At 36.0% G+C, this 13581-nt stretch overlaps 1 protein-coding gene across 50 annotated transcripts in view; it reads left to right on the top strand.

The window, feature by feature from the left end:
• Positions 1-13581, top strand: part of HDAC9 (histone deacetylase 9) — a 921222-nt gene that overhangs the window by 573060 nt on the left and 334581 nt on the right. For 18 of the 50 annotated variants that reach the window (XM_074035361.1, XM_074035364.1, XM_005550028.5 and 15 more), the window contains 2 exons: positions 3961-4041; positions 10451-10714. In XM_074035361.1, the coding sequence (XP_073891462.1) occupies positions 3961-4041; positions 10451-10714 (345 nt within the window). Of the gene's footprint in view, positions 1-3960; positions 4042-10450; positions 13086-13581 lie in introns of those variants that run through there. The other 32 variants (XM_005550038.5, XM_065542226.2, XM_065542234.2 and 29 more) reach the window with 2 other exon arrangements.

Below are 13581 nucleotides of genomic sequence, written 5' to 3'. Positions count from 1 at the left end.
AAAGGGAAGCTAAATAATTTGGTTGTTTCCCAACCTTGACAAGTAGTTTCATGTGACAGAATGAAAAAATTAGGTCTTGCTAAGGAATTTTTAATATAGTTAAGTGATTTGTGGACATGAAAACTGCCAGTAGGCCAGTAGGTAGCAGTCTCTCTTTTTTTTTTTTTTTTTTTTAACATATTTTGGTAGCTTGCAAGTTCCTGGTTTAGTTCTTTTTTTCCTGTGTCTTTCAGCTCTTCCTCTAACTACTTACGAAATCTGAGGAACTACAGTGACCCTGAAATGTCATCTGGTCTAGAGTATTCCTCTTCCTGCAGGCAGAAGTGCATCCAGAGCTATGCTCTCATATCCTAAATGTACTTCTACTCTCTTGCTATTAACCTAGTTGTATCAGCTAGCAATATAAATTCCTACAACAGTCTCCGGTCATGGAATAATTGATGATGTTCCCCAAAGACTTATCCATTAACAACCATTACATTTCATTCTGGAAATGAAAATAAAGAAGACATGTTCTTTCCCTTGAGTGGCTCAAAGACCTGTAAACAGATCATTATAATCAAATATGATTCTATCAAATGCATAGCTCACGTGAAGTACAAAATATATCATCCTGATAGATTTTTCAAGAGAAATTTCTGAGGTCTTGCACAATTATTGGTTTTGCAAGATTGGTCAAGATATTCAGCCTTTTTGTTTAATAATTCCATAAACAGCAAATTTTTGAGGTTTACAGTGAGGATTACATGAGAGAACATATCTGAAAGTGCTTTATAAACATGGTAAGCACCTCTAAAATCTTACACAGTATTTATATTCTTCCAAATCTTGGCTATTGTGACAGTGCTGTGACAAACATAGGAGTGCAGATATCTCTTTGATACACCGATTTCCTTTCTTTTAGGTATATACCTAGCAGTAGGATTGCTGAATCATATGGTAGCTCTATTTTTAGTTGCTTGAGGAGCCTCCAGATTGTTCTCCATAATGGTTGTACTAATTTACATTCCCACCACCAGTGTCCGAGGGTTCCCCTTTCTCCACGTGCTCACCTGCATTCATTACTGTCCATCTTTTGGGTAAAAGCATTTTAACTGGGGTGAGATGATGTTTCATTGTAATTTTGATTTTCATTTCTCTGATGATTAGTGATGTTCAACATTTTTTTCATATAGTGTTGGCCATTTGTATGTCTTTTGGGAAGTGTCCATTCAGATCTTTTGCCTATTTTAAAATCAGAATATTAGATTTTTTTCCTGTTAAGTTGTTTGAGTTCCATATATATCCTGGTTATTAATCCCTTGTCAGAGGGGTAATTTGCAAATGTTTCCTCCCATCCTGTGGGTTTTAGCTTCATTTTGCTGATTGTTTCCTTTGTTGGTCACTGTGTTTAATTGGGTTTGCACTGCTTTCCAGTTTACCAAAATAAGGAATTGATCAATGGAGGAAAGGGAGATGATTATGAGTTGGAAGAGAGGGATTCATTGGTTTGAGATTTTGTCTATTTTGAGACCCATTCCAAAACTGTCAATGATTAGCAAAGAGAATAAGGATGCCTTTCCGCACTGTGCCTCTATTTTCTACTCTTAAAGAGAAAAGGAGGAAAACTTGGTCAGAAAGTATACTGTCAACTGAAGGATCCTAAAGATTATCAGGGAAAAAAATCCTATTATGTAATTTTTAAAAGGACATAAAATTATGCAGTGCTATAAAAGAAGGGAAAACTGCTTATTTGTGTCCTAGTTAAAAACATTGCCGCAACCCCCGCCAAGAAGTCTTGGTTAAGAATTCTACACTCTTGCTGAGGATTGTATGTTCTGAAAATTCAGTCTTCCTCTTTCTACTTTTGCCTCCCTAAATCCAGTCTTCCATAGCAGCCAGAATGATCATTTCTAAATGCAAACCAAATCATGTTATGGTTAAAACACCCTACTTGCTCCTTCTTCTTTGCAGGATAAAATCCAAACACTTTTACGTGGCCTACAAGGCTGTCATGATCTGATTCTTGCCTCCTCCCCTTGCCTTCATCATCTCCTCCCTTCCCTCTCTCTCTAGGCTCCAGCCACACTGGCCCCCTCTCTTACCTTTGGGGAATCTCATTCCATCTCCATGAGTTGTGCCAGCCACTGTTTTGTGTGGAAGGCTCAACCTCCACCTCTTCTCATGGTTCAGTTGTGTTTTGGGGTCTGTCTCAGCTCAGACCTCACCTATTGAGAGGGCTCTTTATTGCCCATCCAAACGAGAGTAAACAGAAACACCCACCTGCTCACCCCTTCCTTCATCGTTCCCTGTCACTTCAAGTTTCATTTTTCAGTTGCTAATTTTCTGCCTCCCCTACTGTGTGCCGGGATCTTGCTTGATTGACCACTCTTTTCCTAAGGCCTGGCATATAGTAAATGCTCAATAAAAAAAATTGTTGGAAGAATGAAAAGATGGGTGGGCAATGTTCTCAAACTAGTTGGAACAAACCTTTAGTTTCCTTCCCAGAAGGGAACATTTATTGAAGTTACTGCAATATTATGAAGTTTTGAGAACCAGAGGAAAACAATTTAATTGCAGGCATTGTTTTGGACAATCATTTAGAGTTAAAAAGATGAAGCAGCATTTATTAAAAATTCACTTGGTGCTTAGATTAATTTAGAACCTCTTTAATATTGCTTAGAAATGGTATTTTTCAGTTTAGACTTCAATTTGTATGAATAATGAAACAATATTTAGAAAATATTCTTCTCTTGTTATTTAATTTTGGTTCTATTTCCCTAAAATGCACAGAAGCAAAATGACATGGAGTATCATTTTGGCTTGAGGTTGGAGTTCTACTCCAAGTAGACCTCTCAATTTGAAAGCCCTCCAAGCTCTGCATGTTGTTTTTGAGAACAGTTGGTCCATACCTAATCTATTTGTGAATTGAGACAGAATTTTATCATTATTTTTAAATCTAGTGTCCTTGGAGCTTAAGGGAAAGGTTTTATTTTCCAAAGGAAGAATATTACATTTATTTAAAAGAAAAAAAAAAAGCAAAACAACAAAACAAAACAAAAAAACAACTTGTGCTGTTGCCATTCCCCAAGTACAATCTGTCTTAAAATCTGAGGCAAAATAAGAAAGTGGTGAGTTGCATTGAAGGTCATTTTGCATAGTTTAATAATCATATTCAAACACTTGTATTTAATGATGTGTTGACAATGTCAGAAAATCAGATGTCTATCAGGAACAGATTTACTCTTTATATGATCCTGTTCCTAGTTGATATTTTGTATCTGAAGATATTTGTTGGGATGCAAAGGATTTCTGTGGGAAACATTAAAATTATAGAAATTAAGTATATTTTATTTAAAAGTATGTATGCTTACAGTGACTTATAGACTTGTATCAAGTTATGTAATTTACACAGAGGTGAACTTAAAGTGCTAACGTGTAAAGATTAGTGACAGTCTTTAAATATTATTTAATGAGTTTTTCATCATGTGCCAACAGAATATATGATGTTAAACATGGAATGTAAGATTCTGAAATTAAGGATTTGGTATAATTATGACCTGGGCAGGGACTGATAAAAATTGAAGTTTAGTTGTAATCCTTGAAGACATTCAGAATTTGGATAAATTACCGTGGTATCTGGCACACAGAACATCTGTTTGAGTATATATAAGTGTGTGTGTTACAAACTCAGAATGGTCATAGGCTGCCCGTGGCATGCTTAGTGTTTGGCCCAATTGCTGTACAGTAGCACGGAGAATAGGGAGACAGCCTGACAGATGAATACGAGTACAGACAAAAGGCAAAGAAGAAGCTGTGCAGCTGCACTCTTCTTCATCTCTGCTGGGTTCTCCTCCAAAGTAACTCACCTGGTGTCAGACGAGTGGCACACGGTGTGTTTTACAGATGAGGCCTCAGCAGAGATTCACACAGGCTTGCACAGTTATCTGTCCCACAGATGTTTCGTCTTCTGTTTTCTAGCCAGCAAGGCAACAGCTCGACTTTGCTAGGGGATCACCTCCAGATGTTCAACCAAAGAGAGACCCTGCCACCCCACTGAGAGTAAGCAGACATCTCCTAACTACATCTGGGGCCACTCAGTGGCAGTACAAATTAGAAAAGGGTTAGCCCATACCAGCTTTGCAGTGGTCATATTTGTAGTTGAGAAACACATAGAAAACAAGAAATTCCAAATACTCACTTTCCTAGTAAATAGTTGGAAATTTACAAATAGCACCAAGTAACTTTTATAGGAAATTATTCAAATCTGGCAGGCAAGAATTTCTCTGTGACTTTTGTTTGTAAATTTTCCTTGCTGAAGTTAATTGAAATTTTTTCCACTGTGACAAATTTGACTGTTTAAACAAAAACAGCCTTAGTCAGATACCTAAAATAAAATAAGAAGTGCAGATTAACTCCCTTTCTGCTTTTATATTTTGCAACACTGGCACCGGATGTCCCATTTGTCTTTTTTGTATTTTGTGAATCTTCACAAAGAGCATATTTTATTCCAGAGAAGATGAAAAGGGGTAGTTATTGCTCCTGTAGACATTGACTTTGTTTTATAGCGTAGGAGAAAAAGTGTCAAAGCACTGTTACTAAGCATTAGTAATTTTTTCAGAAACGTATGAAGCTCCAACTAGGTGTTATGCAATGTATTAGGTACTGGGATATAAAATGATGAAAAACAGGAAGCTCATGCCCTATGAGATTTATATTATAGTCTGGGAAATAACTGTATTGTAAACAGAGATAGCGATATGATGCCAGATAACAATGAGGACTCTAACGAAAATATATTAATGAGATAATAACAGAGGCAAAATATGATAAGAAGGAGCCAGTCAGGCATGTAAAGATTTGAGGGAGCAGAGAGAGCACAGCATAGACTCAGGCCTTGTGGGCGAACAAACTCTGCATGTTTCTATTCACGGGGCAGCCAGAGGCCCGGGTAGCTGGAGCATGTGAAAAAGAGAGAACAATATGCCAACCAAGGTCAGAGGAGTCAGTGGTGCCAGGTTGTTGAAAGTCTGTGGACCATGGTAAGAGGTTTGAATTTTATTATAAGCATAATAGGATGTCAGTGGGGGATTCTAAGCACAGAATTAATGTTACCTAAGTTACATTTTAAAAATAATTATTAGAGCTACTGTAAGAGATTGTATTGTTGAGGGCCGAGAGGGCAATCAGGGAGCCCAGAGTGGGGCCTTTGGGTAGCTTAGGGTGAAAATGATGGTATTTAGGAGCGCAGTGGTAGCAGCAGAAATGGAGAAACATGTCAAGATAAAGCCTTTATGTTTGGAGGTTGAATTGCCAGGGCTTGCTCATAAATTAAATGAAAAAGATGAGTGATAGAGAAACAAGGATAAATCCCAAATATTTGGCTCATGCAGTTGGGTAAAGCTGTTTACTCAAATGAGAAAGATTGGGTGATCAATACAGTTGGGTTAGATGGGAATAAAGGTTATCTTTGAGGTATTTAATGTTTATGATGTCTATTAGATATTCTAGATCTAAGAAAAGAAGTTAAGTAAGCAGCTAACTATGCAAGTTTGGAGCTCAGGGGAGAGATTGGAATTGCTTCTATTAATCCAGTTGTCATCAGAATATATAGCTATTTCAGAGTAAAATGTGGAGTAGAATGGTGTAAAAAGTTCTAGGTTTCTACTCTTCTCTTTTTAAATCACAAATTCTTATTTTACAATCTTAGAGATGACTTGTCTTTTTTGGGCATAAGATTCCTTCTTTAAAAAATCAGGGTTTTTAAGAATGTTATTAGAAGATTTTCAAGTGCAGCATTTCATATCTACATGTTTTCTACTCAGAAGTTACTGTTTTATGTCAAGAAACATTTCTTTTACGAACCATGAAGGAATTCTGCTCTTGGAAAAATATCATTTCACTGTTTGGTCTTCTTGCCAAGTGATCACAACGTTATTCATTCTGGCTTTTTTCTTCCCCATGTTTCCTTTGGTACATCAGAAGTGTAGATGAAGCCAAAGAAACTGACCGGAACAAACAGAGGCGGAGCTTGCAGTGAGCCGAGATCCGGCCACTGCACTCCACCCTGGGCAACACAGCGAGACTCCGTCTCAAAAAAAAAAAAAAAAAGAATTGTTTCTGTATTGCGTGCCGAAAATTGTTATATAAACTGTCATATGCATATCTGTGTCAGTGAGGTTGTAAATACTGACCAGATTTGATTAATAGACTGAACAATGTGATTTCTGGATACTTCAGTGACTTCACAGGTCAGATTTCAGAAGGTCTTCTGTTAAAATGTACATATGCTATGTTCTGTGAAAACTCAGGGATTTGTTAATATTCGAGATTTTCTTTAACTTGCTAACTATGGGAAATTGTATTCTAGTAAATTAACACTCAGTTTGTCTGGTCTTTGGCTGCAATGGTAATAACAGTCTCTTATTTTAAAAAATGCTATGATTTTTGTCTTATTTCCCTTTCTAAAATGCTTCACTTTTGCTGCCACCTATTAATATCATATTTAAATGGCCATTGGGTTTGGCATCATTGCAGTCATTATTGACCTTAACAAGAGATTTTGGTTAAATAATGTGGAGGAAAGCCTAGTTGGCTGGATTCTAAAGAGGATGGGAAAAGAGAAATGAAGACAGTGAAGAGCGATAACTCATGGCATTTTATTGTGAAGGGAGGTATGTAATGGTGTGGATTGGGGAGGAGGTCAAGGAAAGTTTTATTTAAGATGGATGGTACTGCTGAAAGAGTACTAGTGAGAGCATTCCGGCAGAGAGGGGATATGTGTGATGGAGGACACAGTAGATAATTGCAGGAGTGGAAGGGATCCAGGGTGTAAGCCAAGGGTTGACTGAGATAGAAGAGCAGACATTTCATTCATTGCAACAGCAGGAGGGGTGGATGGGATTGCTTAATAAATGTGCTAGTAGCAGCAGGCTGAGTTTCTCTTCTGATGCTTCCATTTTCTCAATGAAATGAGAAGCAAAGGTATCAGCAGGGAGTGAGGAAAAGGGGGAAATGTTAGAGATTTGAAGGGAGAGGAGGTAGTATAAGACAGTGAGAGTAAATTAACTGGAAAAGTGGAATAGGCTTGCCAGGCAGCACTGAGACTCCATTGGAGGGTGTAGTCATGAATTTGGAGAACACTCAACATGATCGTAATTTGTTTATTTGTTTCCTAGCTCATTCAGCTGCTTGGGTTTGGCAGAGATTTAGTATTGACTAAGGTTAGAAGTCTTATTTGTCCAGTGAAAACCCATATTGAAAGGGGCAGGAGCACTGATGGTAATATAAAGGAATGGTTTTCAATGAAGTATGGAACCTTGTCCAGAAAGGAGGGAAGTGAGCAAATGAAGGGGACAATATGTAGTGAGAGTGTGGCTTGGAAAACCCACTGGAATGAGGGATGGTTGGTATCAGAATATTCTAAGAAAGAGCCAGAAGAAAGGAATGATGTTTGATATTGAGATTTAGAGGAATGCAGGGTTACTGATAAAGATTAGGTCTCAGGTAAGGTCGTAGGGGAATGAGGTAGAGTGGAGGACTGGACCATTGGAGGTTGAGAGGTTGAGACACTGAGAGGCCATGTTGTGGCCAGGGATTAGGAAGGAGAAGAATTGTAACAGAAGAGTCTTTTTACTTGGTGGGTGATATTTTTGGCTTCCTCTTAGTTATTGAATATTTCCCTGTAATGTCAGACATCCAGAAACTAGCTAGGGTTCAAAGTCATGGTCCCCCCCACCCCCCAGAAAGCAGGGACTTCTGACATGGTATTTCCTGGATACTGGCTCTCTGGCTAACCTTTCATCCAGCACACTCAGTTCCTATTCCACAGCCACACATCCCATAAAGTTCTTCTGGTATCCTCAAGAGGCCCTTATTGGCAGGATCTTTTGAACACCTCTCCGGGTATCTACTTGACTCCTTAGTGTCATTGGTCTACTAGCTCTACTGAGCAGGTTCCAAATAACTTTTCAGCTATGCTGTATTAGTGAGAGGGAGAGTTTCTACAGCTCAGTGAGCATTTGTCCAGTCTTCTTACAGTTGGTTTCTCTGATGGGCTCCTGCAGCCTCCTTCACCTGGCTAATATCTTTTCTCAGATAAATCCCTTCTTCCCACAAGCTCCCCTCACCTGCTCTTATTTGTAGTGTGAGGTATGAGTAAGGGTTGCAACACTGACTCATAGTCTCTCTCCCCCTCTCTCTCTGAATAATTAGTAGATGTTTGTTACTCAGTGTCCTTATTCCAGCCAAAACTAGGAATTTTTCTTTAATATCTTGTTTGTTTCTATGCTGTTGCATATTCTTTCTTTAACAGCCAATTAAATGGGATCCTACAACTTTGTAGTCAAAATTTAGGACTATTATATTATCTCTTTTATCCAGAATCTCAGTAGTATCCAAAGTATTATATATTAAAGAAGAGCCGATTAGTATTCAGAATTGGGACAAAAGTCCTGCCAATAGTTTCCTAAAATATACTTAAAGTCATCTAAACCATGATTAAATGAATGTGTCCTCCTTCTCCTGACTGGCCAGTAACAATGGATGTTAGATGATAGGCACAAAGAAAATTCATATTCAAATTTCTTCATTGTGATATGCGTTTTGATTGGTATATGTTTTCTTAGCTTGATCATGTCTGACTTACTTTGGTGATATTTAGGCCTTATATGTGTTTTTCCTAAGTTATATTTTATTTCTCTAGATTCTTACTCTTCACCCAAATGTATTATAACTTGTATCATCTACTTTAACATTATCTTTCAGCATTTTCCTCCGATCTGTTCTCAAACTCCACTAGACTTTTGGTGGCTTAGATGCGCTGGTCTCCTTTTCCAATCCAAGGTCCCCACAAACTCTGCCTTCTACCAGAAATGCTCCCCACCCTTATTTCCACCCCTGCTTCCCACCCCTCATACATGTAACTAACTCCTTTCCATCCTTCATCCTTCGTGTCTAAACCTAAACATAACACTTCCTCAGCTTAACTCTCTTGACAATCCCCATTTCCACTGCTATGCCAAGCGGTATGTGCTCTTATAACACCTTGTGTTTCTTTCTTCAAAGCATTTTATCATACTTGAAAATAGGAATAAGTATTTGAAGCCTTTCTAAGACATTCACTATAAGCTCCATGAGGGCAGAGCAGTGGCTATTTTTCTAGTGCTTAGCATGGTGTCTTGAACATAGTGGCACTCAGTAAATATTTGTTGAACAAATGAATGAAAATTCCTAATAAATCTACATGCAGTGAAACTAAAGGGCTTTGTTAGTGTTATCAGGGCCATTTGAGGTTGTCTGGACTGCAGGAAAGTCTATAAGCCTAAAGAGGATGAGGTGTCCATCTAAGTCTGAGTACTTAAGTATTCACATTTTAAAACATGTATTTTTTAATTATGTGTGAGTAGGAGGTAAGCATGAATTTGACAAAGAAAAATCTGCATTCATGTTTATGGTGGTAGTATTATAAGTGTGCTGCTAGTTACAATAATTGCCATGTTGCTTACATAGGCACTGACTTAGCAGAAAACTAACAACTCTTGAAAACACAGTTCAAGGTCTACAAATGATTTAGTCCACAGGGCCATTGTGAAATAAAACAAATGGCCATTGTGAGATGAAATAATCTTGAGACTTTTTCCTCATTTATTGAGCTTTCATGTTATGGTATTTTGCTATTGTTTAAGTTAGGCATATTGTCAATTATCTTTTAAAATCATTAAGCAGTTAATTCATTGACTTCTGAAAACTAAGTTCAATCTGATTTATAAAATAAAATGTCTAAATAATGATTTTCAAATTAAAAAATAATTTCCTGATTCTTTTCTAATACTTAATTTCCATTTGAGTCTGTTCATAAAGCATTTTATTATTTTTTTAAAATCTTACACCTTTCTAAAGTTCAGAATATCAAAATGAATATTTCTGTGTCTTCCAAATATATATAAGAAGGCACTTTTTCATTTGACTATAGTTTCTCTGTATAGGTACGAGAAAATTAGACAAAGACTATTAGCATTTGTGTTCTGGCTTTTACAGCGTTTAACATTCGTTGAAAAATGATATTGACAACATTTTTTATCACCCTCTTTATCTTTTGAGAAAAGTATTATTCCCAGGTTCAACTTTCAAAACTTGTCCTTTTGAAAGTTTCAGAGTTTCCATGGATAATTTATTTACCTTTTTGTACACCATGTTCTAACTGCATTAAAGAGTGGTCCATTAAAAAGAAAAAACAACCCAACACTTAAAGACCTCATTCCCTGCCTACTAGACCCACACAATATGGAATAATGGGACTACTTCAGATTTCGTATTACTGAGGAAACTTGTTGCCTACAAGTTCATTCTGAAATATGTGTTCAATGATTAGAAATCACAGTGTATAAGTTATTAGAAATCAAAGTGTAATTTGCTTCTCTGTTACCATCAAGAACTACTGAATTTTGAACCCCTGAACACTCTCTTCTAGCTGCTTTCGAAATCTATTGAACAACTGAAGCAACCAGGCAGTCACCTTGAGGAGGCAGAGGAAGAGCTTCAGGGGGACCAGGCGATGCAGGAAGACAGAGCGCCCTCTAGTGGCAACAGCACTAGGAGCGACAGCAGTGCTTGTGTGGATGACACACTGGGACAAGTTGGGGCTGTGAAGGTCAAGGAGGAACCAGTGGACAGTGATGAAGATGCTCAGATCCAGGAAATGGAATCTGGGGAGCAGGCTGCTTTTATGCAACAGGTAATAGGCAAAGATTTAGCTCCAGGATTTGTAATTAAAGTCATTATCTGAACATGAAATGCATTGCAGTTTTGGTAAATGGATATGATTTCCTATCAGTTTATATTTCTTGATGATTTGAGTTCAGTGTTTAAGGATTCTAACTAATGCAGATATATGTATATATCTATACAGAGGTCTCTCTATATACTGATCTCTATATAGATATCAAGGTTTCATTGAAAATCCACTGGTAAGGAAATATCTGTTACACTAAAATTATGATATATAATATCTGAGCAATTGATAGGCTTTAAATTTATCCCAAAGCCTGCTACACCAATTACTTCTAAGGAAAACAAATTCACTGTTATTTTTAGTTTATGTGTTGAGATCAGTGACTGCTGGATAGTCTCCCAGTCTGATCAATGAAGCATTCAATTAGTTTTTGATTTTTTTGCAACATGTAGAATTCAATTTTCACATCACTGTAGATAATGTATCATACTATAGTCTTGAACACTGTTAAAGGTAGTCTGCCCCTTCCTTCCTCTCTCTTTTTTTAGTTAAGTAGAAATGTTCTGGTCACCATGCCAGTAGTCCTAGGTTATTGTGTAGGTTGCAATTGAACATATTAGGAATACAGGTGGTTTTAAATATATAGATGCAAATTGCAGTACTACTTTCAATATTAGATTATGTCTCACATAGCACTGCTCATTTTACTTTTATTTTGTGTAATTTGATGACACTGTCTATCAAAAAAGAGCAAATGAAGCAGATGCGAATGTTGGTGAGAAGTAATGTGCAGCATAATGGTCCAATCAGATACAATATTGTATCTACAATTGCAAAAAACACAGTAACAGGATGAATATTATCTGATATCAAGTCAAAATCAGTTTGAAAAGAAGAAGGTGTATCATATTTTATATTGTCACTAGAATCTCTTAAGTATAATTCCATAATGTCATGGGCATATACCATAACATTCTGACAAATAACAATTGGAAAAGATAGGTTTAACAAAAGAATTTACTTGTACATAATGCACCTTCAGGAGGACTATGTCCTTTGATGCTATAAAATACAAACAACTTTGAAGGCAACAGAAGACACTGTTTATTCAAGTCAGTTCTTTGTCAGGTTCCTGCTGTTCTCCTACAGAAAAGTGATTCTGTGAGGCTGAACAGGAAATGCCTTGTGGAAACAGGAAGTCCAAGTGATTCATGTACTGAGGAATGTAGGAAAAAAAATCTGAGGATAGTGTTTTACTCTTTCTGTTTTTAAAGGGCACTCTATGAATTGATTTATTGTCTAAGAAAATAACACCACAAGTAGGGAAATTGTTACGGAAGCTTTTCACTGGAACATTTCCTTCATATTCCCTTTTGATATGTTTACCTTGTTTTATAGGTTTACTTTTGTTAAGCTAGTTAAAGGTTCGTTGTATTAAGACCCCTTTAATATGGATAATCCAAATTGACCTAGAATCTTTGTGAGGTTTTTTCTATTAAAATATTTATATTTCTAAATCTGAGGTATTTCAAGGTGTAGTATCCTATTTCAAAGGAGATATAGCAGTTTTGCCAAATGTAGACATTGTTCAACTGTATGTTATTGGCACGTGTTGTTTACATTTTGCTGTGACATTTAAAAATATTTCTTTAAAAATGTTACTGCTAAAGATACATTATCCTTTTTAAAAAAGTCTCCATTCAAATTAAATTAACATAACTAGAAGTTAGAAAGTTTAAAACTTTTCCATATAATGAAAGTCCTTCTGATAATTTGACAAATAGCTATAATAGGAACACTCCCTATCACCAACATATTTTGGTTAGTATATTCCTTCATATTAAAATGACTTTTTGTCAGTTGTTTTGCATTAAAAATATGGCATGCCTAAGATAAAATTGTATATTTTTTCCATCTCATAAATATTCATTTTCTTCAAAGTCTTTTTTCAATCTCATAAAAAAGGGATAGTGCATCTTTTAAAATACATTTTATTTGGGGAGGAACATGTGGCTGAGCAGACTTTTGTATAATATTACTTCAAAGATATGTAATCACAAACAAAAAAAACTATTTTTTATAATGTCATTTGAGAGAGTTTCATCAGTACAGTTGGTGGACGTTAATTGTTTGAATTTGATAGTCTTTGAATTTAATCAAGAAACTACCTGGAACCAGTGAAAAGGAAAGCTGGACTTAAATAATCTTAGAATTAATTGATAAATGTCTCTTTTAAAATCTACTGTATTTATTATAATTTACACCCTCGAAGGTGATCTCTTGTTTTGTGTTGTAAATATATTGTTTGTATGTTTCCCTTCTTGCCTTCTGTTATAAGTCTCTTCCTTTCTCAAATAAAGTTTTTTTTAAAAGATCCCCTTTCATACACTTGGCTTTGTGTAAACTTGCCGTATTTAATCGAAGTTGAAGCTTGCACACTAGATCTCATATATCAAAATATATTGCCAGTCTTTGTTGAAACAAGAAAATAAAGACATTTTGAGCAGTTACATCTAATACCATTAAAAACAATAAATTCAGCAATAATGACTTTCAACTATTTACATCCAAAATTATCAAATAGCTAACACATGTAAAATTTGCTTCATTTTCCTTTTGCCAGTGTAACCTTTTTCATGATATGTTATCATGTTTGGTATTTAAATTAAAATGTCAACTTCTAAATATAAAACTTTATCTAAATAGTTGTCAGTTCCTAACTTTGCTCACCTTAAAAATTATTTTTAAAAAGCTTAACACAATCCCTTGAATATAACAAGCACTCAATAAATATTAAAATGAATAATATTCCAAGTGTTGTAATAATTATGTCTATTACAGTGAGATCTTGAAATACAAGTAGAAAGTGA

The sequence above is a fragment of the Macaca fascicularis genome, chromosome 3, assembly GCF_037993035.2.
Source record: "Macaca fascicularis isolate 582-1 chromosome 3, T2T-MFA8v1.1".
Classification (NCBI taxonomy): domain Eukaryota; kingdom Metazoa; phylum Chordata; class Mammalia; order Primates; family Cercopithecidae; genus Macaca; species Macaca fascicularis.
Note: the sequence above shows the minus strand (reverse complement) of the source record. Positions and strands in the feature narration are given on the sequence as shown.